Raw genomic sequence first — 27217 nt, 5'->3', positions numbered from 1 at the left:
CATCTGAATGTGTGATCATGTGACCCTCGTGAGAGATGGACAGACGAGTGCTGATGTCACAGACATGTTGCTCAAACATCTGTAGTTTTACTTAATATTGTTAAACTATGAATATCTCAAGGATGTCTCGTGTCTTATTGGTGCATCCACATTTCCTCGTGGCTTAGCTCCACCCCTTAGGATGCTAGTGAAGGATACACTAATGTATCCTCACACAAGACTGCTTCCTCGTTCCTCGCGGTGCAATTAGAGTATTGAGAAACACCAACTCTGTAGGGCAGAGTCTCTCCAAAGCCCCCACTTATAGGGGGCCCTTCAGAGTGAGTAGGGGATAGGGATGCTCACTTCGGATTGGAATTGGCCCTCAGTGTTTCTCTGAGGACATCTGCTGGTCAAATGCGTGTACATGCTAAAAATTAGACCCAGGAACAAGCTGAATAATACAACACAATTTCTTAATAACATCTGTAAAATCCTTCAATACACATGGATATTTTGCAGACTATAGAACTTAATATACAAGTCAAGTCTTTCATTATTAATATTATTGTTTTAAATGTGTTTTAATTTTAAATTAATCTTAACTGGCTATCCAGTATTTATGTTTTATTTGTGTAATTGTATTTATTGTTTAAATCTTATAGTATCTATAAAACATCTGTATATTGGGTGTTTTAATTTTTTTTTAAACATGACGTGTAAAAACTCACAACATTTTCAGATCAGGAGTTTGCTCATCGCCCTCTAGCGTCAAAGCATCAGAATTTCAAAACAATATAAGCCAGTTTGATACACACTCTAAAGCACTCATTCAAAACAGAATGTTGAATGGCTTGTGTACCTTTCTATAATTTAATCTGTTATTTAAAAAGGAATTAAGATAAAACCCTTTAATAAACTGCTATGTATTATCATCTTGGCCCCACATGGTTGTGCTGGTCTGAAATGCGATTGGGCAATTCAGTAATTGGAAATGACATCACTCAAACATAAAACTCAATATACTATTTTAAAACAATCATGAACAGTTTTCCCAGACTCTTATTAGGATATGAACAGCAATATCTGCACAGAGACACACAAATAAAATAGAAATTATGTCCTCATTATTTTTATTATTTAAAGTTTACTGGAATGGTCACAAAACTCAAAAGACTACAAAATAATAATAATAATAATAATAAAAACATTATAAGAAACATCTGTATATTCATTTGTTGTAGCTTCTACACAACTGACATGTAAAAACGCAACATTTTCAGTCGTGGGGCACGTTCAAGTTCAAAACGGTGCAATTGTTTTTTTTTATTTTTGAAAATTTAATTTATATTTAAAAAGAATAAAGATAAAATATCAGTCACACAGTTCCTTTAATAAACAGATAATATTTTAATATTTTAAATTCTTGCACATGATTCAGTCACACTATAATATGTGTAAGGTCCTTTCAGCAATAGCTCATAGTGGAAAACATGTTTATTGATTATAATACTGTTCATTCATCACACACTGAGGTCACACATGAACATAATCCATTACTTTATTTTACAAAACCTATAAACATTACTTCACTACAGAACAGAAACTCTAGTGGCGTTCACAGATAAAGTTGCTCATTTTTATTGGTAGTTGTGATGTGGGCGTGTCCAGCGATGCCACAAAAGTTGAGTAAAGTTTTAAATGTGCTTCATTTTACCGTGGCGTATTGCTGTGTGGCTACAACAGAAATGAGACAAGATAATTTAAGTGATTAAAAGTGATGAAAAATAAAGTGATGGTTATTATCTATTGACGAGTACGAGGACACTTTGTTTATTGATTATATTGAGAAGACCTGAGGATCTAACACTTACTGACACATTCTCATATTCAGAAGAGCCCGACTGGTGAACAGCAGGTCTGGGTTGTACAGTCTATGTGAAAAACGCATCGATTATTTATTACCTGAATTTTTAATGCAACTTTTTTGCTCATGTATTTTTGGACATTTCACTTACTGTGAGTGTGTTGTACTGGTCAGAAGATCTGGTCCTGAGGTCAAGAGCTGCATATGAGGCTGCACTGGGATCATCATTCTACACACACACACATACACACACACATATATATATATATCACACACACATGCACACACACACACAATCTCTGCATGAAGGAAGAGGCTAATTTCCTTCTTTTATTGATTTTATTCTGTGATTATTTGATCATCTCACCTCATACTCATGTATTGCAGATCTTCTCTTCATCATTTTCCTCTGACTGTCAAAAAGAAAACAATTAACGTCTCGTTTACGTATGATAACCCTCGTTCCCTGAAGGAGGGAAAGGGAGACGTTACGTCAACATGCCGACATAATTCGGATCACTTCAGGGAGCCCTATCATCTTCGAGTGTATACAGAACGAGCCAATGCATATTAGCGTGCAAGATTTGCATCTTGTGCCCCGCCCCGCAGCGCGGGTATAAATACAGAAGCCGATTAGTCCCCTAATCAGCCAGTTGTCTATGCAATTCAGAATACGAATGCACTGCAGCCTGGACGGGGCCAGAGCTGCATCTACACACTTTGTGAATGTGCGGGGTGATAATGGAAGTGCCTGATAATGGTGTTCTTTGCCCCCAAAAGAAAACCTCAGGAACCTCTTGTGCTGAGGGAGGATGGAGATATGGAAGTATGCGTCTATCAGATCTATCGTGACAAACCAGTCCTCGGATCTGGTTTGAGTCACGATCTGTTTGAGTGTCAGCAACATGGACTTGAGTTCCAGCACCGAACACTCCAACAGAAGAAAATTTAGAAAATGACGCAGCTCTCCATCCTTTTTTGGAAAAATGAGATAACGGCTGTAAAGATCCGACGCAATGTCGGGTGAGTACACCTGCTCCATAGCTTTCTTTGCTAACAGGGCCTTTACCTTTTGCCTGCTCGGGATGCACTAACATGAGCAACACCCCGTTGTAGCCTGGAGGACGAGAACCAAACTGGAATCTGCCACTTAATACTGCAGGACCCATAGAGATATATATGGCAGTAGCTTCCGCGCTGCCAGAAAATCTACCAAGGAAACCAGCCCCTCAAGGCTGGCCTCTGGTGTAGTTGAGACAGCCAGTTCGGGGACCTGAAGCATACTGGCAGGAACTACAAGAACTGACTGTTTTAAAACCCCCCTCAGAGGGAGCGAGTCTGACGCAATGTCGAGTTGACACTGCGCCAAAGGCTCGCTGAAGACCGCTGCCCCCCGAAGCACCAAGGGTGGCGGGGTTGGCAGAACGGTCCCGTGAGGACACCGAGATGGAACGGGCACCGTATAATGAGGTGTACACCGTTCCAACCCGTTTGGGGCTGCCCTCACTGGTCTGACGTCGGTGGCGCCATTTCTTTTGAGCCGAAGCCTTCTCAGTGTGAACCGGCTTCTGCTTCGAAGGCTTTGGCTGCTGTGGTGCGTATGAGAAACTAGACGGCTGGAGCTGCTCACGCCCAGCAGCCCCAGGGGGTTGGACATAGCGAGGGAGAGATATTTTAACCGCCTCTGACTGTAAGTTGGCCTCCTGGAGACTCTTGACGACCGAAATAACCGCGTCGCCAAAGAGACCAGAAGGATTGATGGGAGCATCAAGAAAAAAAGCTGTATCTTTCTCCTTGATCTCCGTCAAATTGAGCCAGAGGTGTCTCTCAGTGGCCACAAGGGCTGCCATAGACCACCCGATTGCTCTGGTGGTCTCCTTAATAGCCCAGAGAGATAAATCTGTGACCCGACGAAGTTCTCAAACTCCATCGGGCCTCACTTCCTCACTTCTGTCCAAATCCCCCAGCAGGTCAGCCTGATATGCTTGTAGTACTGCCATAGTGTGCAAGCAGGCTTCGGCTTGACCCACTCCCGTATATGCTTTTCCCACTAGATTAGAAATAGATTTCTTTAATGGTTTAGTGAGAGAAGCCGACGCCTTCAGGGATGATGCTGAACCGGGAGTCAGATAGCTCACAAGCGTCTGTTCTACCCGAGGAATCGCCCCATATCCATATTCTCATAACCCCCTAATATCTGAATACAAGAACTTGGGGGCTGTTACAAGATGAGTAAGGGTTTTCCCAGGATCTAGACAGCTCGCTGTGCAGATCAGGAAAAAATGGAAGGCGCCGTGATGGTGGTGAAACAATAGAGGTAAGGAAGCGCTTTTCTCTGCTGGCCAATCAATATTTAATTTATCTACAGCCCTAGTAATCACCTTCACCAGCTCCTCATATGCTGGGGAAAGAGATGGCGAATCCTCTTCCTCCATGATTGTGTCACTTTCAATGCCCAGCACATCTAAGCACTGACGCATTGGTCTCTTTCCCCGGGCGGAAGAACCCGCGGGTGGGCCTCCGAACGGAGAGAGAGCAATGGATCCCTCGGGAAAGGGAGGAGAAAAGATCCTCGGACCCGTCTCCAAACCTGTAAAGAGATCCATTTGCGATCCCCAGGAATGCATTCTCCGCGCTGCCTCGGCAGACACGGGTCCTGCACCCTGAGAACCGCGAGCCTGGCCACTTTCCTCGAATGCATGCAAATCGAAAGCTTCTCACAATGTTGGCAATCAGCCCCCTCGAAGGCTGATACCGCATGCTCCACTCCCAAACACATCGCACAAAGCTTGTGTGTGTGTCCACTCATTAAATAACGCGAGCAGGGAGAAACACAGAGATTGTGCAATTGTTTCGCCATAGTGTTTAGATATATATATCAGACAGACAACAGTAAATATAACAGACAGATTGACACAGATCGCTTGCTGAGGCAACAGAAGCTAATGCCGGTTTGCACCGGATGCGCTTTATCTCTTCCTGGTCATGACGTCACCCGCCCGTGACGCTCATTCTTTCCATTGGACTAGTTGACATAGATGCTTCAGACGCATTCATGCTGGAGCATTCCCGAAGCGTCATCGACGCATAGCGAGTTCCCTCGAAAGGGAACGTGCAGTGTTGGCGGTCCTTCAGGAGCAGGATTGGGAAACACTGATTTAGGCTATTCTCTCGAAAATAGACAAATATTACCAAGAAGGCATTGTTTTCTACGGTATATTACTGTTTTAATGGAAAATGGTATGATACAGTCAGAATTTGGTCTTTTTTTTACAGCAAGGGTTATAGGTGTGTGTAATTTTCTTGTACGCTAAATAAAATACTAATAATAAGATACTCACACATGACATTGAGATAAACCTCAGGAGAGATGTGTTTTTGTCTGTCTACAGCACAGCTATATCTGCCTGAATCCTCTCTTCTGACTGGATTGAAGGAGAGTTTGTTACTGAATTTACTCGTTGTTAATATCTTCTGTGAGTTTCTGTACCAGATGAATGTTGCTCTGTCAGTCAGAGCGCAGCTGCTTTTACATGTCAGACTGACTGAATCTCCCTCTGTCACTCTCTCAGGAGACTCCACCTGAAGATCTGAACACAACACACACATTATATCTAGTGCTGCTGTCATACACTGATTATTATTCAACATAATGCACAGAAGAAGAGATACACCTCATCAAAGTCACCTGTGACAGTAAGAGTCACTCCTGGATCACCAATCCATTTGTATTGATCAGTGATGAATCTGCAGTAGTACTTGTCTTCATCCTTCAGTGTCACATGACTCAGTCTGACGGTGCAGTTCTGCTGTTTATCTCCCAGATACTGAAGCCTCTGACTGTATTCAGGGTCCTCAGACAGATCTGGAATCTCTTCACCCTTTATTACAGCACCTTTGGTCCAGAACACTTTGGTAATATATCCAGGGTATGTAAAAATGCATGTCATTTTCACTGTTGAGTCCTTTAGTGCACAGATGTCTAAAGGACTGTAACTCACATGCGAATAAACATACTGGCCATAAACTCCTGAAACACACATTAAAGAGATAGTTCACCCCAAATTATTCTCTAATAATTTCCTAATGTTGTCCCAAACCTTTCTGCTGTCATAAACTTGTACATACATTTTAATTTTAATTTAGCAAGGTATAGTTCACCCAAAAATTAAAATTAGCCCATGATTTACCCTCATGATTCACCCTCAAGCCATCCGGTGTATATGACATCCTTTTTTTAGATGAATACAATCTGAGTTATATTAAAAAAAATGTCCTGGCTCTTCCAACTTTATAATGGCAGTGAATGGCTGTTTCTGTTTTGAGTGCATATATCCATTATAAAAGTGTTCCGGCAGGGAAACCCTCTGGGGTCTAAGGCGTTTTTGGGGTCCTTGAGATGTTTTGACATGCCCTGACATTAAGCGCATTTTGATGCACAACAGATGCACATTTTGTTGCCTTTACCGAGCGCAATCAATTTGTTTAATGCACAGCTAGCCATGGATGATCCCGTTTATACCGGGGTCCTTTGCCAACATTGACAAGTTATTTAGGTTAAGCTGTTATTGATGCTTGCAGCACTATATTTGACTGGAAGGATGAAAATGCCGGTTATTTTCTTGAGTTACGGCTAGTTAGATATCAGACACAGTGATAAAGTAGTGCGGTAAGGTTACCTTATTTGATTGAGTTATAACATTTATGTGAATGAATTGGCCTATCGAGAGAGAGAGAGAGAGAGAGAGAGAGAGAGAGAGAGAGAGAGAGAGAGAGAGAGAGAGAGAGAGCTCAGACTGTGTTCACACTGCTGAGACGTGAGAGAGAGACGTCTGTGCAGAATCAATGAAGTTTAGAGTTTAATAAAGCAGCGCATTAATATAGAACAGTAATTAAACTGACATGGAACTACCATTAAACGGTTTTATTGGACACCTTTCAGCCAATAAGAATGAAGTATTCAGAAAGACCATGGTATATAAATGACATTGTATATCTGATAAATGCAAAAAAGTAAAGGGGGTTCAGCAGGGAGTCCAATAATTGGCAGATCCCAGCAAAAGAAAGTCACAAAAAACAGGTTTATTTATTAAGTGACTATGTAACGTTAATTATGTTAATTCTCCAATTACTCACCGTGAATCATGAGCAGAATCACCAGAGGAAGACGAGGAGCCATTCTGATTGACATCACTATAACACACACATCATTAGAAAAAGTATTTAGCTTCCAAAACATTTCCATATATTAGATTTCAAAGAGAATATCTTCTAGGCCAGTGGTTTCCGCAAAAGTATTAATCTGACTATATTCAGATATTAACCATTGTAACTCTTACCGTGTTCTGGGGAGTCTGATCTCGGGTTAAACTGTTTGCAGACAGAAAATGTTCCTTCCTCTTTCTTGGGTCCTGCCCTTGTGTAAGAAACTTCACACAACATTTCATCATGATCCAATGGCATTTATTGTAATCTAAAAAGTAATTAAACCCCAAATTCTTTAATAATAGGAATTCTCATTTCCTATTGTTAAGGCATTTGGGGTTTAATGACTTTTTTCATAATTTTTGCGTTCTGTTCTAATGCACTTTTTTCTGAGCGCGTAGCCTACTGAAGCGCGCGCGCACTGTCAGACAGCGCCAAACTGGATTTTTATTGGGTCAGACCAATCTGATAGCGATGGGGGGCCGAGAGCGAGAGAACTGTAGCTACATGGAAAGAAATATGCACCAAACAAGCCACTTTGAAATTTAGCTGTTTTGATGAATACAAAAGTTGGGTGACCCTCCCCTATAGACTAAAAAAAGTTGGATGACCCTCCCCTCAACAAAGAATAAAAAGACATGACCCTCCCCTATTTTCCTCCGGTGGCCCTTTCCATAAATTCCGAACGGTCCCTTACTTGGTAAAATCACGGTGACCGTTCAGGCTTTGACAGTTGTCAGGGTGGTTATCAGACAAAAGGCAAAATGGAGAGAAGGCCCTTCTTATAGTTTATATTGCATTCCATCGCAAGATAGGTTACTTTTGCCTTCCCTACTCCTGCTCACTACAGTTTTGAATTACAGCATTTGCAATGACCACCCCTTGTCCAAAACTGAGCGTATTGTCTAAAAGAAGAGTTATGACTGCTGCGTATTTACACTTGACAGAACATTGGTCTGTGCTTCACCCGCTCTGCGCGGTCTAGTGCAGCACTACACAGATTATCTCTGCATAGCTAAATAAAAGCAGCTGGGTGCAGATTAGTATTTAATATTTCTGAAATAAATATTTCTGTGAAATGCGTTAAGTTGCACAGAAGAAAGGCCAATCTAGGACCTGCCCTGTACAGTTTAAGAAGCGGTACGCAAAGCCATAGGACTATTATTTCGTTGAAAAGACTTGGGGAATTACTGATGACGTCACAGGCTCAGATTTGCTTGACCAATCGGCTGAAAGGGGCATCTCATGACCGCCCACACGTGGACTGTTGGAAAAGGAGAAGAATAAGTTAAATAAACGTATAAAGAAGGCAGGTTCTGTTGTGTGGATTGTGTTACCCACCTTAGAGGAGATAGTGCAGGATAGAATGATTGTGAAATAGTTTGTTTATGATGAATCATGATTGTCATCCCCTTAATGAAACAGTTTGAGCTCTTGTGAGTACTGACAGCTCCGGATTAATTCATCCCCGCTGTTACAAGGAGCGTTTTAGGAAGTCTTTTTTCCCAAAAGCAATTAGATTGTACAACCAGCATTATACAAGATGATAGACTATATTCTAGGATTACTGGGTTGCATATAATCATAATGGCGAAAGATGGCACCGGTGTTTATGGCATGCCGTCACTCTCTACGAGCTTTAGGTTTGGTTATATTGTGGCTTTTTAATAGCCTTTTAAATCATGGCATTTTTTATTCAAGTGTTGTCTTAAGTCAAAGTGCATTACCTGTGTTAGTTTATGATCGGCAAACTTTGCTGAATTTTGGCCTTCTGGCAGATTAACAAACAGTCCAGTCTTTGTTGGCTCCCTATCGAATTCCCCCGCCACTGTTGGCATCTGTACCACCGTATCTCCGTCGGGGACAATGTTTGCCGCCGGGAAAGAAACGACGAAAACGCAGAGGGAAGAGAAGTGGTTTCACGGTTAAGCTCAAACTTGCCCTTGGAAGAAAGCAGAGGAGATGTGTTCATCGTGATCTGGTTGTTGACGGAATACATTGTTCTCGTTTTGTGAGATGGCGCTCCCTGGAACCACTATACAACTGGATTGTCCCGATTCTCCCTACTTCTTACGGAGTGCTTCAACGGTGTTATCCTCCGCATTTACGACTTGGCGGGGTGAGATTGTGTAATATTAAACCACCCAGATAGCAAACTGACTCCGGAACGGATCTGCCGCGGAGGTATCACAAGCGGTCCGGAACGGAGTCCACTTGCACAGCGCAACGGATCCGGAACAGATAAGGATTGCGGATCCAGACTAGATCCGCGGCAGACCCTATCCGTATCCGCTGATAAAGCAGCTCACCCGCTGCGGATCCGATCTGGACCCGTTCATTTCGGTCTGAAAACCTTTCAGATCACTCATTCAAAACTAGTAATCTGGCCAAAACTACAAAAATATTTCAAATCTATTGGTGGACCAACATTAGATAGACTGCCCACTAAACAACATGATGTCCAAAAGACGTCTTTTCAACGTCTTTGTCACAAAAGTCGGACGTTGAAAAGACGTCCACTGAGGAGCCAGAATTAAAGTTTTTATGACGTCTTTTTTTGACATGTTCTGCAAGACGTTCATCGAACCTTCGTACAAGTTTAAAAACTGGTTCGAATGTGGCCATCGTGGACATATTTTCAACATCATTTATGGTCTCATTTAGACAATTTATACTGTTTCTGGACCAAATAAACACTCAGGATGCATTAAATTAAAAGTCATGTTTATATCAATGTAATGTCCTTACATTGTTTAGATGAGGTTTAGATGTTGACATGTTTCATTTTAAGTAACCATTGTGGTGATCAGTGTTTGCTTTAGTTGGGCTCTTGGTCCCAGTTCTTCTTATTTCAACTCTTCTTTGGCTGTTGTAACTGTGTATTTGTATAACACCATTGTTGTGGCAGAGAAAGCCAAGAAAAAGTTAAATCGGCTGTCATTAGCTCCTTGTTGATGATGACAAAATCACAAAGTGAGCATTTAATGTTGTGTTTAGACTTTTGTCTTTATATCTGGCATTTATAACCACCTGTCCTGTGGAACTGCGTTATTTGGACCAGTACCATTAAAATGATCACTTATTTGAAGGTGGATACAAAAAAAGCATGTTTAAACAATGTTATTGGAAAATGTACAATATGAATGCACACAGACATCAAGATTTCGCATATGATTCACAACAACGGTGACAATAAAAAAAGCTTCATGCTGCAATGCATGATGGGTACCTTTCAAAGTACAAAACATCATTGATTCCCAAGATCTTTTGTTTTAGTTGTCACCATTGTTGTGAATCATATGCAGAATCTTGATGTCTGTGTGTGACTACATGATACATTTGCTCAAAATATTGTGTACACATGCTTTTTATTCACCTTCAAATAAGTGATCATTTTAATGGTACTGGTCCAAATAAAGCAGTTCCACAAGATTGGAGGTTATAAATGCCAGATATAAAGACAAAAGTCTAAACACAACATTAAATGCTCACTTTGTGATTTTGTCATCATCAACAAGGAGCTAATGACAGCCGATCTTACTTTTTCTAGGCTTTCTCTGCCACAACAATGGTGTTATACAAACACACAGTTATAACTGCCAAAGAAGAGTTAAAGTAAGAGGAATTGGGACCAAGAGCCCAACTAAAGCAAACACTGATCACCACAATGGTTACTTAAAATGAAACATATCAACATCTAAACAATGTAAGGAAATTACATTGATATAAACATGAGTTTTAATTTAATGCATCCTGAGTGTTTATTTGGTCCAGAAACAGTATAAATTGTCTAAATGAGACCATAAATGATGTTGAAAATATGTCCACGATGGCCACATTTGAACCAGTTTTTAAACTTGTACGAAGGTTCGATGAACGTCTTGCAGAACATGTCAAAAAAAGACGTCATAAAAACTTTAATTCTGGCTCCTCAGTGGACGTCTTTTCAACGTCCGACTTTTGTGACAAAGACGTTGAAAAGACGTCTTTTGGACATCATGTTGTTTAGTGGGCAGTCTATCTAATGTTGGTCCACCAATAGATTTGAAATATTTTTGTAGTTTTGGCCAGATTACTAGTTTTGAATGAGTGATCTGAAAGGTTTTCAGACCGAAATGAACGGGTCCAGATTGGATCCGCAGCGGGTGAGCTGCTTTATCAGCGGATACGGATAGGGTCTGCCGCGGATCTTGTCTGGATCCGCAATCCTTATCTGTTCCGGATCCGTTGCGCTGTGCAAGTGGACTCCGTTCCGGACCGCTTGTGATACCTCCGCGGCAGATCCGTTCCGGAGTCAGTTTGCTATCTGGGCACTACGTCGGAAAACGCAACCAGATGAGGAGAACATACAACTGAAAATCGGCTTGATCAATGCGAGGTCAGTGATGAATAAGACATTTATTTTAAATGACTTTCTTATTGCTCATGGCCTAGATTTTATGTTTATTACGGAGACGTGGATTGCAAGCGGGGACATGAGTCCTTTCTCTGAACTAATACCACGGGACTGTACGTTTTTCAACACCCCTCGTTCATCGGGTCGAGGAGGAGGACTGGTCTCTATATTAAAAGAGAAATTTAATTGCAGATTAATAGCAACGGAAGAATGCGGATCATTTGAACGACAACTGCTGATACTGGACATTGGTAATCCAGTTGCCATTGCTATTATTTATAGGCCTCCAAAAGCACAGACAGATTTTATTAATGAATTTGGGGACTTCCTTGGTGGTTTGTTTTCAAAATTTGATAGATTACTTATTTTAGGTGATTTTAATATACATGTCTGCTGCACAGAAAATGTGATGACAAAGGACTTTTTAAACTTGATTGATTCTTTTGATCTAACCCAAATAGTTAATGGTCCGACTCATATGTACGGCCATACTCTAGATCTGGTATTAACACATGGTCTCTCTACTGAAGGCTTAGAATTAAATGAACATGCTATTTCGGATCACAAACCTATTTTGTTTAATATTCCTATCTCATGCTGTTTTGTCAATCCTGTGGAATCTCTGCAATGTTTTCGCAGGTTTTCATCAAAGACTGGTACAGAATTTATCACTAAATTCAATGAGGTTTGCAAGGTGTCTGACTCTGGTTTTCAGGATATGGGTGTCGATGAACACCTGTATTGGCTGCATTCTACCTGTAAAGATGTGTTAGATGCAGTGGCTCCTCAAAATATCCCAGCCGGCATTTCAACGTTGATTCACCGTTGAAACAACGTCAGGTACCATGGTTGAATCAACGGTGAATTACCTGTCGGTTTTGCAAAACGGATCAACGTTGATATTGTGACGTCGTTTCACAGCGGAAGAAACAACGTTGATTCACCGTTGAAATCGCGACGTCGTTTCACTTTTACCTTTCGGGTTATGGTCTTCTGTCGACGTTGAATCACCTTTCGATTTTGCAAAACGAATCAACGCTGAAATCGTGACGTTGTTTCACCGTCTCTTCTTTCAATATGGGTGAATAAAGGTTGTATGTCGACATTGAACCAATTTAGAATTATGCTTCGGTTTTGCAAACTGAATCAACAGTCTTACCTTTCATCATGGGATAATACAATTGTACATTCAATTACAACCTAGTTTGCAGTTGGAACATAGTCATGACAATGCTGACTGAATTTGTGATTAACTGTAGGCCTACACTAAAAAAAATTTAACTTTCAAATTACTTGCAGCAGCTTAATTAAACACATTTAATAAAGAAATAACAAATGCTCAAATTGTAAAACAAGTTTTATTCTGAAAAAAACAAGTCTAAAAATACTTTCTAAAACAGATGAAAAACATCTCAAACTTTAAATTGCAGCGTTTTCGTTTGCAGCGAAGTAATGTTAAAAACCTGTAGAAGTAGACATCTAAATGGGATATTTAAAGATAGTTTTTGTTCAATTACAGTAACCCTTAAATTAAACATTTAATATTTAAAATGTACAGTACAAAAGTTTTTAAATTCTCAATAAAATGTGAGTGCAGTGCTCCGACAGGGTCCCAGCTCGAGGTCCATTCCGATGCCATCTCTCCCTCTTCACTTCTTGCCCACTGTCTGTACTATCCTGTATAAATAAAAGCATTTTAAATTAATAAAAAATAAGACATGTACAAGATTTTCACTTTACAGTTCAATTAGAGTTAGAAAACAAATACAACACTATCCATGCTAAACACATATTTGATGTATTCAGATGAAAATTTACACAAGCAATTCTTCAGAGCCCCAAGGTGGAATTGTAAAAAATTTTATATTACTCATGTGTCAGTTACGGTAACTATAATCATAAGGTCATGATTTCATCCTTAAAACAGATGAAGAAATCAACAAATTTTGGTGTTGAGCTGAGAGGGTTGTGGTCTGTTGCTCTTTGACTTATATCTTTCAATGCAGGTTTATATTGTTACAACAATTTCCGTATATTTCTGATAATATTTGTGGAGAAACATTACACTGTTTTAATTCAGAATCCTAACCATACATTGCACTAATTAAAAGTCATTTATTAAATTAAGTAAAATAAAAAAATAACACAAAAGGTCAATGAAAGGTCAATGAAGGCCAAATTACCAGTAATCAGCGGGATCCTTGGCAAATCTGAAGGGGGGAAAGAAGAAATTTTTCAATAAAAAGTCCTTAAAGCAGTATATATATATATATTAATATATATATAGTAATATAGTAATTATATATATATATAATTGTTTCCTTTAAACAATTTTAAAATTGATTTAAATTGTAAAAACGTTTGCCATTATAACATTCACACAACATGAACGGAGTAATGTCATCTTTGAGACTGTTAGTTATTACATGATTAAAAATGTAAACATACACTTAAAGCATGGCAATCACATCAGAAATGTGTATCATAGCAAGGGAAGCACACAAAAAAAAAGCTGTTTGGTACACCAAAATCAAACCATCAAATAATTTTACCTGCAGCCGCATTTATCCTATTATGACACATCTGAGGGTCTTCCTCTTAATGGTTTCCAGTAATTAAAGAAAGAACTGATGAAGGTGACATGAATCCCCTTTCAGTGCCCCACTTCAGCAGAAGAAAGACAAAAGGACAAAAAGTTACTCAGACTTTCTATCTGTAACGTTAAATGTCTTACTTTAAAGATGAAAATCATACTTAATACTATATATTAATCCCAGTGTAGGTTTTCTAACAGTGGGTAAAATTGACTTACTTTAGTTGTGAATGGGTCTTTCTGTTGGGTGTTCTCCCCCGATAAAAATCGTATTCCAATGCTTGATCTAGAAAACAAAATGTAAACAAAATTATTTTCAATATCGTTATCAGTGTTTGAATAGGTTATGTAAACATACTTCTAACGAATAAATGACGGTTTGATCACATTACTCATTCTTTAGCTGACAACATTAAATACAACGTTACCAACAACAAAACACAGCAATGTCAGATGGTAACTTACTAATGTTACATTGAAATACGTGCTAATATCGCTACGCTAACGGTGAAGCAGTACAAAAACACACACAGAGATAACTTATTTATGAGGTTGCAGTAAGCCTATGACCATTAAGTTACCGTTACCCGTGTCCCTAAACGTTAACGTAAGACTGAAAATGTTTTCTTACCTGATATCACCAGTATCCCTCTGTTCACATTCCAGCTTTTGTTCTTCATTGACATATCAACTCAAATTCGCCCAAAATGTAAGAATTCAACAGGCAGATATAAAATAATCCAGGTCTGACCGAGTAATCAACGCAAGCAGCAGCTGTTTACCGACCGAGAGTAACGGACGTATTTTCAAACTTAAAATAGGCGCGCAGAGCCACGCAAATTCTCATTGGACGGTTTCCTGGAAGACAGACATATCAACCAATCATGCTCAAAGTAAAAATGCGAAACATCCAATAACAGTTTGCGCGAGTTAACATTGCGGTGTATTGAGTTTTATTTGCAGTCTGTATTATTATTTAATTAATTGGTCAAATGACATGACAGTGTATGAATACAAATGTCATAATGTAATGTTAGGAATGCAGACAAAATTGTAAATTCACACAAATTCACATAAAGCAAAATGTTTCTGCTGCACTGCTCTCTTGAAAGTGAAACTAGTATTGTTAATAATGATAATAATTATATTTTAACATAATACACTGAAGAGCTGTTATGATAAAAAAAATCATTAAATGCTAATTAATTATCATAATGATACGTTAAAAGGCAGATATTTCTGTTGTATGTTGTTGAAAACATTACGTTGTTTCAACGTACAGATCTTGTAAAAATTTCAACGTTGATTTATAAGTGTTTTTGTTAACCTTTTTCAACCATTAAGCATTAAACGTTATTTCAACGTTGTTTCAACGTTGAAACAACAACTGTCATTATTTCAACCATATTTCAACGTTGAAGGTTGGTCATGTACCGGTTGGTTTTCAACCATTTAGCATTAAACGTTATATCAACGTTGTTTCAACGTTGAAACAACAACTGACATTATTTCAACCATATTTCAACGTTGAAGGTCGGTCGTGTGCCGGCTGGGATTAAACAGCATAAAGTTAGGTCCGATCCGTGGTTAAACGATGAAATAAGAGGCCTTAGACAAAATTGTAGGCAAGCAGAGAGAAAATGGAAGAAAAATAAGTTACAAATTTACTATGATATCTTTAAAGAAGCGCTAAACAATTTTCAGAGGACTGTAAAATTAGCCAAATCAAAATATTTTGTTGAGATAATAGAAAAAAATGGTAAAGATCCGAGGACATTATTTAATATTATAAATACAGTTTTAAACCCTCCCATATTAAATCTCAATCCGATCCCATTGATATGTGAGAATTTTCTTAGTTCATTTAAAACAAAGATTGAGAATCTTAGAGGAATTATCCCACAAATGAACAATGACTTTTTAAACCTTTTTTACACAGACTACAGTTTTTAATCAATTTGAACTCGTTACTTTTCAGCGGCTACGGGAAATTGTAAGTAACCTGAAACCTACCGGGTCAGCTATAGACATGGTTCCTCCTTGGTTCCTGACAGAAAATATTGAGACTGTTGGACCTAGTATTCTTCCGATTGTGAATAAAAGTTTAGATACAGGTATTTTTCCTAACATGCTGAAACAGGCTTTTGTGCAACCCGTGCTAAAAAAACCCAAATTTAGATCCAACTGACCTGAATCATTTTAGACCGGTCTCGCATCTCTCATTTATGTCAAAAATTTTAGAAAAGTGGTGCTCAATCAATTACAGTTTTATTTAGAACAGAATAAGATTGGTGAAGTTTACCAGTCTGGTTTTAAGAGGCTTAATTCTACAGAGACTACCCTTGTAAAAATGTGCACAATGATTTATTGATGACAGTGGATTCTGGTCATTCAGCAGTGTTACACAGCAAAATCCCCAGTGTTAAATTAACACTCTGAGTGTGGACTCATATAAACACTGAAGCAGTGTTAAAGTTAACACTGAAGCAGTGTTAAAGTTAATGAGATAATTAAGTGAATAAGTGAGGGATGATTGAGCATCATTGAAGACACCTGATGATAACAAGCAGAATCACTGAAGGAGAAAACCGTTATCACCATTGTGATGATCAGTGTGTGTTTTAGTTGGGCTCTTGACCCTTTAATCATTAACTTTAAATTTTGTTTGGCTGCTGTACGTGAGTTATAACAGCCAGATGAACATATAGAAAAGGTGATCTGATGGTGTTGGTTGTGTTTTAACATAATCATTATTTCACAATCATTTGACCTGAATTACTGAACTCATATAGAGCCCAAATTGGGTTTACTTTATCAATTATAGCAGCACTATTCTTGCACAGCATAGTGTTTTAAACTTTTACAAAGTAATCCACAGAATTTTATTTTATACACGTCTCATATAATTTTTTTTTTTTTTTCAATCGTTTATTTGATATAGTTTTTAGACACAAAGACATCAAGAATCAGCCTGTGAATCTCAACAATGGTGACAATTATTAAAGCATGTTGTTGTGCATTCTGGGTGCCACCAATAAAAACTCATTCATGGCTCCAATCATGCATTGCTGCATGAATAAATAATGAGCTTATGTTCAGAAGTGATCTGTTTGTCACCATTGCTGAGATTCATATGCTAATTCTTGATGTCTGTGTGTACCAACATAAATAATTTTTGACGTTTTTTTTTTTGTTGATCATTTGGTTTCATTGAAAAGGCTAAAAATATGATGCCATACATGGACAGTGCTGCTATAATTAATAAAGTAAACCTAACTCAGAAATTGGCCTATACATGAGTTCAGTGATTCAGGTCAAATGATTGTGAAATAATGATTATGTTGAAACACAACCAACACCATCAGATCACCTTTTCTATATGTTCATCTGGCTGTTATAACTCACATACAGCAGCCAAACAAAATCTGAAGTTAATGATTAAAGGGTCAAGAGCCCAACTAAAGCAAATACTAATCACCATAATGGTGACTTAAAATTACGGTTTTCTCCTACAGTGATTCTGCTTGTTATCATCAGGTGTCTTCAATGATGCTCAATCATCACTCAATTATTCACTTAATTATCTCATTAACTTTAACACTGCTTCAGTGTTAACTTTAACACTGCTTCAGTGTTTATATGAGTCCACACTCAGAGTGTTAATTTAACACTGGGGATTTTGCTGTGTAGTTTTATTAGATTTAACCGCAGGCTTTGATACAATAGATCACGCAGTGTTGCTGTCGCGGCTAGAGGAATATGTAGGGATTCAGGGGAAGGCCCTAAATTGGTTTAGGTCATACCTGACTGAAAGAAGCATGGCAGTGAAATTCGGCCAGTATACATCAAGTTCTACACCACTGATATGCGGTGTGCCACAAGGCTCTATTCTGGCCCCAACGCTTTTTTCACTTTACATGCTGCCGTTGGGAGATATTTTAAGGAGGTATGATATTGCATTTCATTGCTATGCAGACGACTTGCAAATATACTCGCCATTAATAAACGGAAGTAGCCTGGAGCCTCTAATGTCCTGCCTGTCTGAACTTAAATCATGGTTGGCCTCTAACTTTCTATATCTTAATGAAAATAAGACGGAGATAGTAGTATGCGGGTCTAGAAGAACAAGGAGCTCAGCGGAGTTAAATTTCGGCCCACTCTCAATACATGTTAAAGAACGTGTTAAAAACTTGGGTGTTTACATCGATAGCTCTCTAAAGCTAAATGCACAGATAAACCATGTGGTGAAGACAAGTTGAGAAACTTGGCTAAGATGAAATCGTGTTTGACGTATAAGAGCCTGGAAATTGCTATTCATGCACTTATATCGTCAAGACTTGATTATTGTAACTCTTTATATAAGGGAATTAGTCAAGCTTCTATTTTACGGCTGCAAAAGGTCCAAAATGCGGCAGCGAGATTATTATTGAATATTAAAAAACGAGAACACATCAGTCCATCTTTGATCGCTCTACATTGGCTTCCTGTACAATATAGAATTGATTTTAAACTTCTTTTATTGGTGTATAAATCACTCCATGACCTTACACCGACTTATTTATCAGCTCTGTTAATAGAGTATCAATCAGGAAGAGCCTTGAGATCATCAACTCAAAAGTTGCTGAAAATTCCACGGACTAAGTTAAGCCAGAAAGGGGATCGGGCTTTTGCAGTAGTAGCGCCAAGACTTTGGAATAGTTTGCCATCATATGTTAGGGATGCTGACTCTGTACATGTTTTTAAAGTACAACTTAAGACATATCTGTTTGCCATGGCTTATTCGTCTTAAATGTTTTTTTTTCTGTTTTTTTCTTTTTTTCTATTACTATTGTAGTATGTTTCTCTTTCTATTTTTCAGTGAGAATGTAAAGCACATTGGTCAACTTGTGTTGTTTGAATAGTGCTATATGAATAAAGGTGACATTGACATTGACATTGACATAATGCTTTGCAAAACTGATACTGGAGAATAAGTCATTTTGCTGTTGTGAATGTTGTTTAAGTTTTTTCCATTCATCCATCTTCATCCGCTTATCCGAGGTCGGGTCGCGGGGGCAGCAGTTCCTGCAGGGGACCCCAAACTTCTCTTTCCCGAGCCACATTTGCCAGCTCTCTGACTGAGGGATCCCGAGGCGTTCCCAGGCCAGTGTGGAGATATAATCTCTCCACCTAGTCCTCCGAGGTCTCCTCCCAGCTGGCTGTGCCTGAAACACCTCTCTAGGGAGGCGTCCAGGAGGCATCCTTACCAGATGCCCAAACCACCTCAGCTGGCTCCTTTCGATGCAAAGGAGCAGTGGCTCTACTCTGAGCTCCTCGCGGATGGCTGAGCTTCTCACCCTATCTCTAAGGGAGACACCAGCCACCCGCCTGAGGAAACCCATTTCGGCCGCTTGTACCCACGATCTCGTTCTTTCGGTCATGACCCAGCCTTCATGACCATAGGTGAGGGTAGGAACGAAAATTGACCAGTAGATCGAGAGCTTTGCCTTACGGCTCCTTGGGGTAAGGACTCATTCCTTTAAGTGTTCTATTTAGTAATTTTATTGTTGTGCTGCTGTGACATGTAAATTTCCCCCTGGGGATTAATAAAGTTGATCAATCTTATAAAAGTGAATTTTGCATAATATGTCCCGTTTAATATAGAGCAGTGGTTCTCAACTCCAGTCCTCGCGACCCACTGCTCTGCATATTGTGTATGTCTCCCTTATTTAACACACCTGATTCAGATCCTCAGCTCCTCAGGATAGAGTCTATCCTAACGAGCTGAGGATCTGAATCAGGTGTGTTAAATAAGGGAGAGTTTTCTCTTGCAGTAACAAATGTGCTTTATAATCACAATGTTTGAATAGACAGAGAAAATCTAACAATACAAAATAAAAAGGTCAAAAGCTCAACTAAAGCAAACACTGACCACCATAATGGTGACTTGAAAAATGGTACTAATGTGTAGTGGCTCGAAGTCAGTAGTTCTTGTGTTTCTCATTGTTCTGTTCAAACAAGGTGACATTTATAATATTGCTGGTGTTTCTATTGTCTTTAGTTGTGTTTCGCTGCTCGCGTCTGGTGTAGAACCGGTGACATTTAAACTATTGCAGGTGTTACTCATTACAGGTTTTTCAGTTGCAAATCTTTAAATTTTCATAATTTTTTGTGAAATTATATAGTAAATTATATAAGTGGAGGCACAATATTTTTTTTAAAGGTTTAAAGGGGGCAAGACCAAAAAAAAATGAGAACCGTTTTATCATCAAATTATCAGAATTTCGTTTGACCTTGTATGACCTAACGAAGCCTCATTTGCTGGAATCACGTGACTTGGCCAGTATTGATATGCACTTTAAAGCACAGATTCAAAACAAAATGTTGAATATTCATACATTTTTTTTTTATCATTTAATATTTTATTTGAAAAGAAATAAAGAGAAAAATCTGTAACATGGACCCTTTAATACACAGATAAAATGTATAACATATTAAAGACACAACTCTAAACTAGTTTATTAATTACAAATTGACTGTTCTTCAAGTCACATGAATATAATCCATTACTTTCTGCAGAATGTAAACCCTGAAGATGTGTTTCATTTTCACTGGTAGTTGTGATGTGGAAGTGTCCAGCGATGGGACAAAAGTTGAGTAAAGTTTAGCTTGTGCTTCATCTTACTGTGGCGTCTTGCTGTGGCTTCAACAGAATTAAGACACACATTTACATAAATCAACACTAAAAATGCTACAAATAATCTGAGAAAAGACTGTTTAGTATCTATTGACTGGTTAATTGACTACTGAGGACATTTTATTTATTTTTTTATGAAATTGAGAAGACTTGAGAAACTGACAGATTCTCATATCCAGAAGAGCCCGACTGGTGAACAGCAGGTGCGGGATGAACAGTCCATGGCAAAAAACACATTGATTATTAATTATCTGACTTTTGAATGCAACTCTTTTGCACGTGTAGTTTTAGATTTTTCTCTTACTGTGAGTGTGTTGTACAGGTCAGATGATCTGGTGTTGAGCTCAAGAGATGTATATGTGCCTTCACTGGGATCAGTTCTAGGATCGTTCTACAGGGAAACCGAGAAAAGGACTATCACCATAATAAATTTAGAAAAAAAATTAATGTAAAAGATTATAAATTGTTAACATGACAATCAAAAGTGTAATCACTTCACAGTGTTTCTTCTCACATAAAATCCTGTAAAATCTCGAGTATGGTAATATATATATATTCTACATGTACAAAGAAGCTGTAATTGATTTATTAGAATCATTCTGTGGTTATTTGGCCATCTCACCTCATACTCGTGTATTGCAGATCTACAGTTTATCCTTTTCTTCTGACTGTTAAAAAACAAATGGAAACATGCCATTTCATTGTTTCATTTAATAATCAAATGCACTTATTACTCTTTGTTAATCATTTTGTATTTACATTTTATACAATACGATGATGATGATGATGAATATTCCTACACATGCTACTGTGATCCCCAACCAGACGAGCCAACCAGCAGTACGACCAACTGAAAGAGGGAGACTATCATAATTAAATCTAAAAACTGAGAATGAAGTGTGTTATTAAAAGCTTCACCTGTGACAGTTACAGCGTCTGATCTCTGAGATCCATGTTGATTGTGAGCCTGACAGTAGAAGCGTCCACTCTGTAGTGCACTGAAACTCTGTCCAGATCCAACAGCTGAGGTTTCATTCTCCTTAAACCAGCTGAAGTTCAGAGCAGGAGGGTTTGAGTCACTGGTGCAGTTCAGAGTCACTGAATCTCCCAGCCAAATCTGACCAGACTGAATGATGGACACTGAGACGCTCCTGGGAGGGTCTAAAACAGACAAAATAAACTCAATAGTAATGTTTTGCAAATGTTAATCCACTAATTTGTTTGTTACAACAGTTACTGAACCATCATTAACTCACACATGACGTTTAAAGTCACAGCATCAGAGTATTTCTCTCCATGTTTATTGATGGACTTGCACTTGTATTCTCCACTGTCTTCAGAGCTGATCTTTGAGATGTTGAAGATTCTTCCAGATCCTACAATCGTTCCTCCTTTAAACCAGCGGATTTCTGCAGGAGGGTTTGAGTCACTGATGCAGTTCAGAGTCACTGAATCTCCCTCCACTATTACACCAGATGGACTGATGGACACTGAGACGCTCCTGGGAGAATCTAAAACAGAGAAACATTGATATCATTAACAATCACAGTAAATTTGCAATCACAGATATTTACATGTCTTCTACATAGATGTGATTCTGGCCCCCACGTTTTCCTACCATTCCCATCCATGTTCACTGGTGTTTGTTACTTGGGATTGAGTGAACTAACATTCAGCCAATCACACGCAAGTGTTATTAGGCCAATCATCTCTCATGCCACCTGCAATCTCTCTGGGGGATCTACAGTTGAAATATTTCAAATATTATTTTCAATCACTAGTATTTCCCTAAAAAAACTCCCGCTGTCAATAACATTTGAAGCTTTTACATGAATACTAAAAGTGTGAAGATGGTGATGGGCCGCCTGATCAAGATTAGTTCTCTCACACTGACTCTGTAACACTTTTAACTACATGTGCATGTTGGATATTTAATTTCAAAAGACTGCTTTCACTCTTGTGCAAAAGCTTTCAATTAGATGTTTGATCATAAAACCCATTAATTACAAGAACTGCACATACTTTTTGTCCATCACTGGAATCTCCTTAATTTGGAAAGAAACTTCAAAGAAAAAAGTGCATACATTAAATCAAATGATCTTACACATGACATTGAGCTGGACATCAGGAGAGACGTGAGTGTGTCCGTCTACAGCACAGCTATATCTGCCTGAATCCTCTCTTCTGACTGACTGCAGCAGGAGTTCATTGTTTCTGTCTCTTCTCTCAGTTAATGGCTGTGAGTTTCTGTACCAGATGAATGTTGCTCTGTCAGTCAGAGCGCAGCTGCTTTTACATGTCAGACTGACTGAATCTCCCTCTGTCACTCTCTCAGGAGACTCCACCTGAAGATCTGAACACAACACACACATTATATCTAGTGCTGCTGTCATACACTGATTATTATTCAACATAATGCACAGAAGAAGAGATAAACCTCATCAAAGTCACCTGTGACATTAAGAGTCACTCCTGGATAACCAGTCCATTTGTCTTTATCAGTGATGAATCTGAAATAGTACATGTGTGAATCCTTCAGTGTCACATGACTCAGTCTGACGGTGCAGTTCTGCTGTTTATCTCCCAGATACTGAAGCCTCTGACTGTATTCAGGGTCATTAGACAGATCTGGAAACTCTCCATGATCTATTACCAGTGTTTTGGTCCAGAACACTTTCATGATCTGATATCCAGTAGGGTATGTATAAGTGCATCTCATTATCACTGTTGAGTCCTTTAGTGCACAGATGTGTGAAGGACTGTAACTCACACCCCAACCACCCCATTGGCTACAAACTCCTGAAACACACATTAAAGGGATAGTTGACACACAAATTATTGTTTCATAATTACTGACCCCTTTTGTTCATTACATTAATTTTTTTTAAACACATTCATCATTGATTCACATATTTATATTGTTAATTCCAATCAGAATAATTTAAACATTTATCAGAAGTTATTATTCTTTTTAATTTTAGCTCTGACTGCCTTTATTTTATTCTTTATTTTGACTAAATTTCACATATTTTTCACAAGTCACATATTTTTGTTTCTGAAAGGGGTTTTAACAGGGCGCTGCCAGACTCATAATTTGAAAGAAAGACTTTGATAAGAGACTAAAGAACATTAAAATATTCTCCATGAGGAGCGACTCACCGTGAATCATGAGCAGAAACACTAGAGGAAGAGGAGCAGCCATTATCAGTGACATCTCTACAAGAACAATAATACACTATCACACACAATAAGCATTATAAAACAATCTTCAGCTTTAAAAACATTTCTATAAGCTACTTTTCATTGAGAATATTTCCTTTTGATTAGGTTAGTGGTTTCTACAACAGTATTACTCTGACTATATTCACAGTAACCAGCGTAACTCTTACCGTGTTCTGGCGAGTCTCTCCCGCGGATGTTGAACTGATGAAGTGCTCATGGTTACACAGACAGAAATGTTTCTTCCTCTTTCTTTACTCATGCCCACATAAGCAACTTTAGACAACTTTTCATCATGATCCAATGGCATTTATTGATATCTAAAAAGTCATTAAACCCAAAATGTTTAACAATATTAAGAATTTTGTCCACCACTTTGATTGGTCTTGTACAAAGATGTATTAGCATATAGGACGTATTTACGGTTTCACTTGCATTTCCATATTTTAAGATTGAAGGGATGTTCATAAAGAAATAGAATAAAAATAGTTTTAAAACCAAGTTCTTCCTGGAAACATTTTCTGAAGAATTATTGAGCAAGACACACAAGATATGAACTTATATTGAGTAAGACTGGATGTCGACACTTTGACCGCAGACAGACCAGTTATATTTTGACATCCTCGTGAAAATTTTTGCCCTCAGTTTATTGGCGAAAAGAATAGTGACAGGAAGTGGTGGGCAGTAGAGGTGGGTGGGACAGGAAATGACCTCATCCAGAATCAGTCCACCCACACATAAGCGCCAGTCTTGATGAAGAACACTTGCATCCCAATGTGTCTCAATGTACGTCATCGATTAAAATTAATTCTCAGCTAATATTGCTTAATATAAAACCCCTTAAAAGGACATGGAGATTCAAAAGTATGAGATGGGGGGAGAAATTATATTTCAATGCTCACAAAAGTTTCATTTGAGAGAAAACACAAAAGCATTGAAATATAATTTCCACCACCATGTGACTTTAGAGGCTCCGTAACATGTTATTTTAATCAAACTGATTAAACCAACATGATTGACCTCGTCTTAACACACTTACACAGAAGTTGCTCTTCAAATAATCATCACTGGTGACTTTAATAGACTGAAGTGTTCATCAAGCTTTAATTTTATCCACTGTTGCACCTTTTCAGAGTTTGTTAGAATAGGCCAAATATTAGTATTAACCCAGCTATCACATTTAGTAGGTTATTCTGAGTTTAGGTCTACAATGACCCAGAAATGACCACACACAAGCTTGAATTTGGTAAAACTGATACAGCCTTTTTATTTGCTTACAGAAACACATTAAGTCAAAAATTCAAATGACATTAAGAAACAAATCATCATTTTAGTCTCACTAAACACCGTGTTTTTGGTTCTTGGCTCTTTCCTTTGTATTCTGCTCTTGTAATGAGAAAAGGATCACAGACACTGCATTCCTGACATCTATTTACCTGATTTAACGAATAATAAATAACTGAGTGAATTAACATGCTAATGTGACAGCCCTAATCTCAGAATATTGTTTCATTGTTTTGGCCTTTGTCTTCATGATGGTCTCATTTACTCATTTGACACGGCTGTAGATCACAGAATCCTCTTCCACAGTCTGCACATTTGATCGCCTAAAAACAATCATGCTATGTATCAGAATACATGATGATAAAAGTCATTAAAAAAATCAGATACCTTGTTTCTGAAACATCAGTGGGACACAAAGTTATTAAGAAAAAATGTAACATGACTGAGTTGATGGCAAATCAACTGTCTCTTTAAGCTCGTTCTTCTCACCTCACGGCAGCATCAGGCTGACCAATCCTGATATTGTCGTAGTGGCTTTCGTCCTCCTCTGCTCTCTTCGTCTCGGTCTTTCTGTGATGTTGGACAGTTGCGTACTGGATCTCCTCAGCGTCTCTGCATTCAGGAGTGTTTCCGTCTCTTCTGGGTTTGCTGGGAGTAACACTTTCGTACTGAGCGTCATCACAATCGGCTGATTCAGAAACATGAGCGTCTCTCCCTGCTACGGTAGAGTACAGATTGTCCTGAAACGGAAGAAAATTTAATATTATTTATCATTCACATTTAAAGGCTGTTCACACAGAACACATTTTTCCATTTCAGTGCACTACTTTTCCATTGTTTTTCTATAACACACTCACGTGACACCGTTAAACACGGCACTGAAATTAAAAAGCGGTAAACTTTTCTAGACACATCTCTAAACTTTTGGGGTTTTTTTCTCTCTCGTTCCACTGACTTGTCTCTCATGTTTTGTGTGAATCGCCCCGTCTAACTAGACTATTCACATGTTGTGTCTAGAAGATGTACCTGTTTTTCGGTGAGGTCTTCAGCTTTAGCACCTCTTCGTTTTCTCCTGATTTAACAGACATTAAACTTGTAAATGCATTTTAAAGATTAATTATTAATCACATTACATGAGGCATTTCCACCTGCACTAGTTTTAAATTGAATTACATCCATACACTCACTGTATTTGAGAATGATTTTAATCAAACTTACATTATAAACAGAATGATGATGATGACGATGAAGAATCCTAAACACACTGTGATCCCCAACCAGAGCCAGCCATGACCACGATGTACTGAAAGATTTGAGTTCAGATTAACTCTCAAAGCTACACAACTTGAACCCTTTATAAAATCTAAGCCTGACCAGTTACAGCGTCTGATCTCTGAGATCCATGTTGATTGTGAGCCTGACAGTAGAAGCGTCCACTCTGTAGTGCACTGAAACTCTGTCCAGATCCAACAGCTGAGGTTTCATTCTCCTTAAACCAGCTGAAGTTCAGAGCAGGAGGGTTTGAGTCACTGATGCACTTCAGAGTCACTGAATCTCCCAGCCAAATCTGACCAGACTGAATGATGGACACTGAGACGCTCCTGGGAGGGTCTAAAACAGACAAAATAAACTCTATAGTAATGTTTTGCGAATGCTAATCCACTAATTTGTTTGTTACAACAGTTACTGAACCATCATTAACTCACACATGACGTTTAAAGTCACAGCATCAGAGTATTTCTCTCCATGTTCATTGATGGACTTGCACTTGTATTCTCCACTGTCATCAGAGCTGATCTTTGAGATGCTGAAGATTCTTCCAGATCCTACAATCGTTCCTCCTTTAAACCAGCGGATTTCTGCAGGAGGGTTTGAGTCACTGATGCAGTTCAGAGTCACTGAATCTCCCTCCACTATTACACCAGATGGACTGATGGAGATCACAGGATTCACTGGAGGATCTACAGGAGAAATGTATAGTATCACCCGTCAACCCAA

At 38.6% G+C, this 27217-nt stretch overlaps 2 protein-coding genes across 2 annotated transcripts in view; both read right to left on the bottom strand.

The window, feature by feature from the left end:
• Positions 1–1461: 1461 nt before the first annotated feature.
• LOC130105923 (B-cell receptor CD22-like) lies at positions 1462–23918 on the bottom strand. Its single transcript, XM_056272111.1, has 10 exons — positions 23876–23918; positions 23168–23515; positions 22821–23069; positions 21973–22227; positions 21635–21877; positions 21476–21566; positions 21339–21384; positions 21021–21107; positions 1854–1913; positions 1462–1716 (listed from the first exon to the last, which is right to left on the bottom strand). Exons 1-10 carry the CDS (start codon positions 23916–23918, stop codon positions 1693–1695), a joined length of 1446 nt encoding a protein of 481 aa, XP_056128086.1. The 3' UTR covers positions 1462–1692.
• A 1351-nt stretch (positions 23919–25269) lies between these two features.
• Positions 25270–27217, bottom strand: part of LOC130105843 (B-cell receptor CD22-like) — a 29117-nt gene continuing 27169 nt past the window's right edge. Inside the window, exons 5-10 of the mRNA XM_056272044.1 lie at positions 26926–27180; positions 26594–26830; positions 26438–26522; positions 26246–26291; positions 25709–25959; positions 25270–25542 (exon numbers count right to left, since the gene is read on the bottom strand). Of these exons, the coding sequence (XP_056128019.1) occupies positions 25485–25542; positions 25709–25959; positions 26246–26291; positions 26438–26522; positions 26594–26830; positions 26926–27180 (932 nt within the window). The 3' untranslated portion in view covers positions 25270–25484. The remainder of the gene's footprint in view (positions 25543–25708; positions 25960–26245; positions 26292–26437; positions 26523–26593; positions 26831–26925; positions 27181–27217) is intronic.

The sequence above is a fragment of the Rhinichthys klamathensis genome, unplaced genomic scaffold (genome assembly GCF_029890125.1).
Source record: "Rhinichthys klamathensis goyatoka isolate OS25496 unplaced genomic scaffold, OSU_Roscu_1.1 h1tg000330l_1, whole genome shotgun sequence".
NCBI classification, from domain to species: domain Eukaryota; kingdom Metazoa; phylum Chordata; class Actinopteri; order Cypriniformes; family Leuciscidae; genus Rhinichthys; species Rhinichthys klamathensis.
This window is presented reverse-complemented; position numbering and strand designations above follow the sequence as displayed.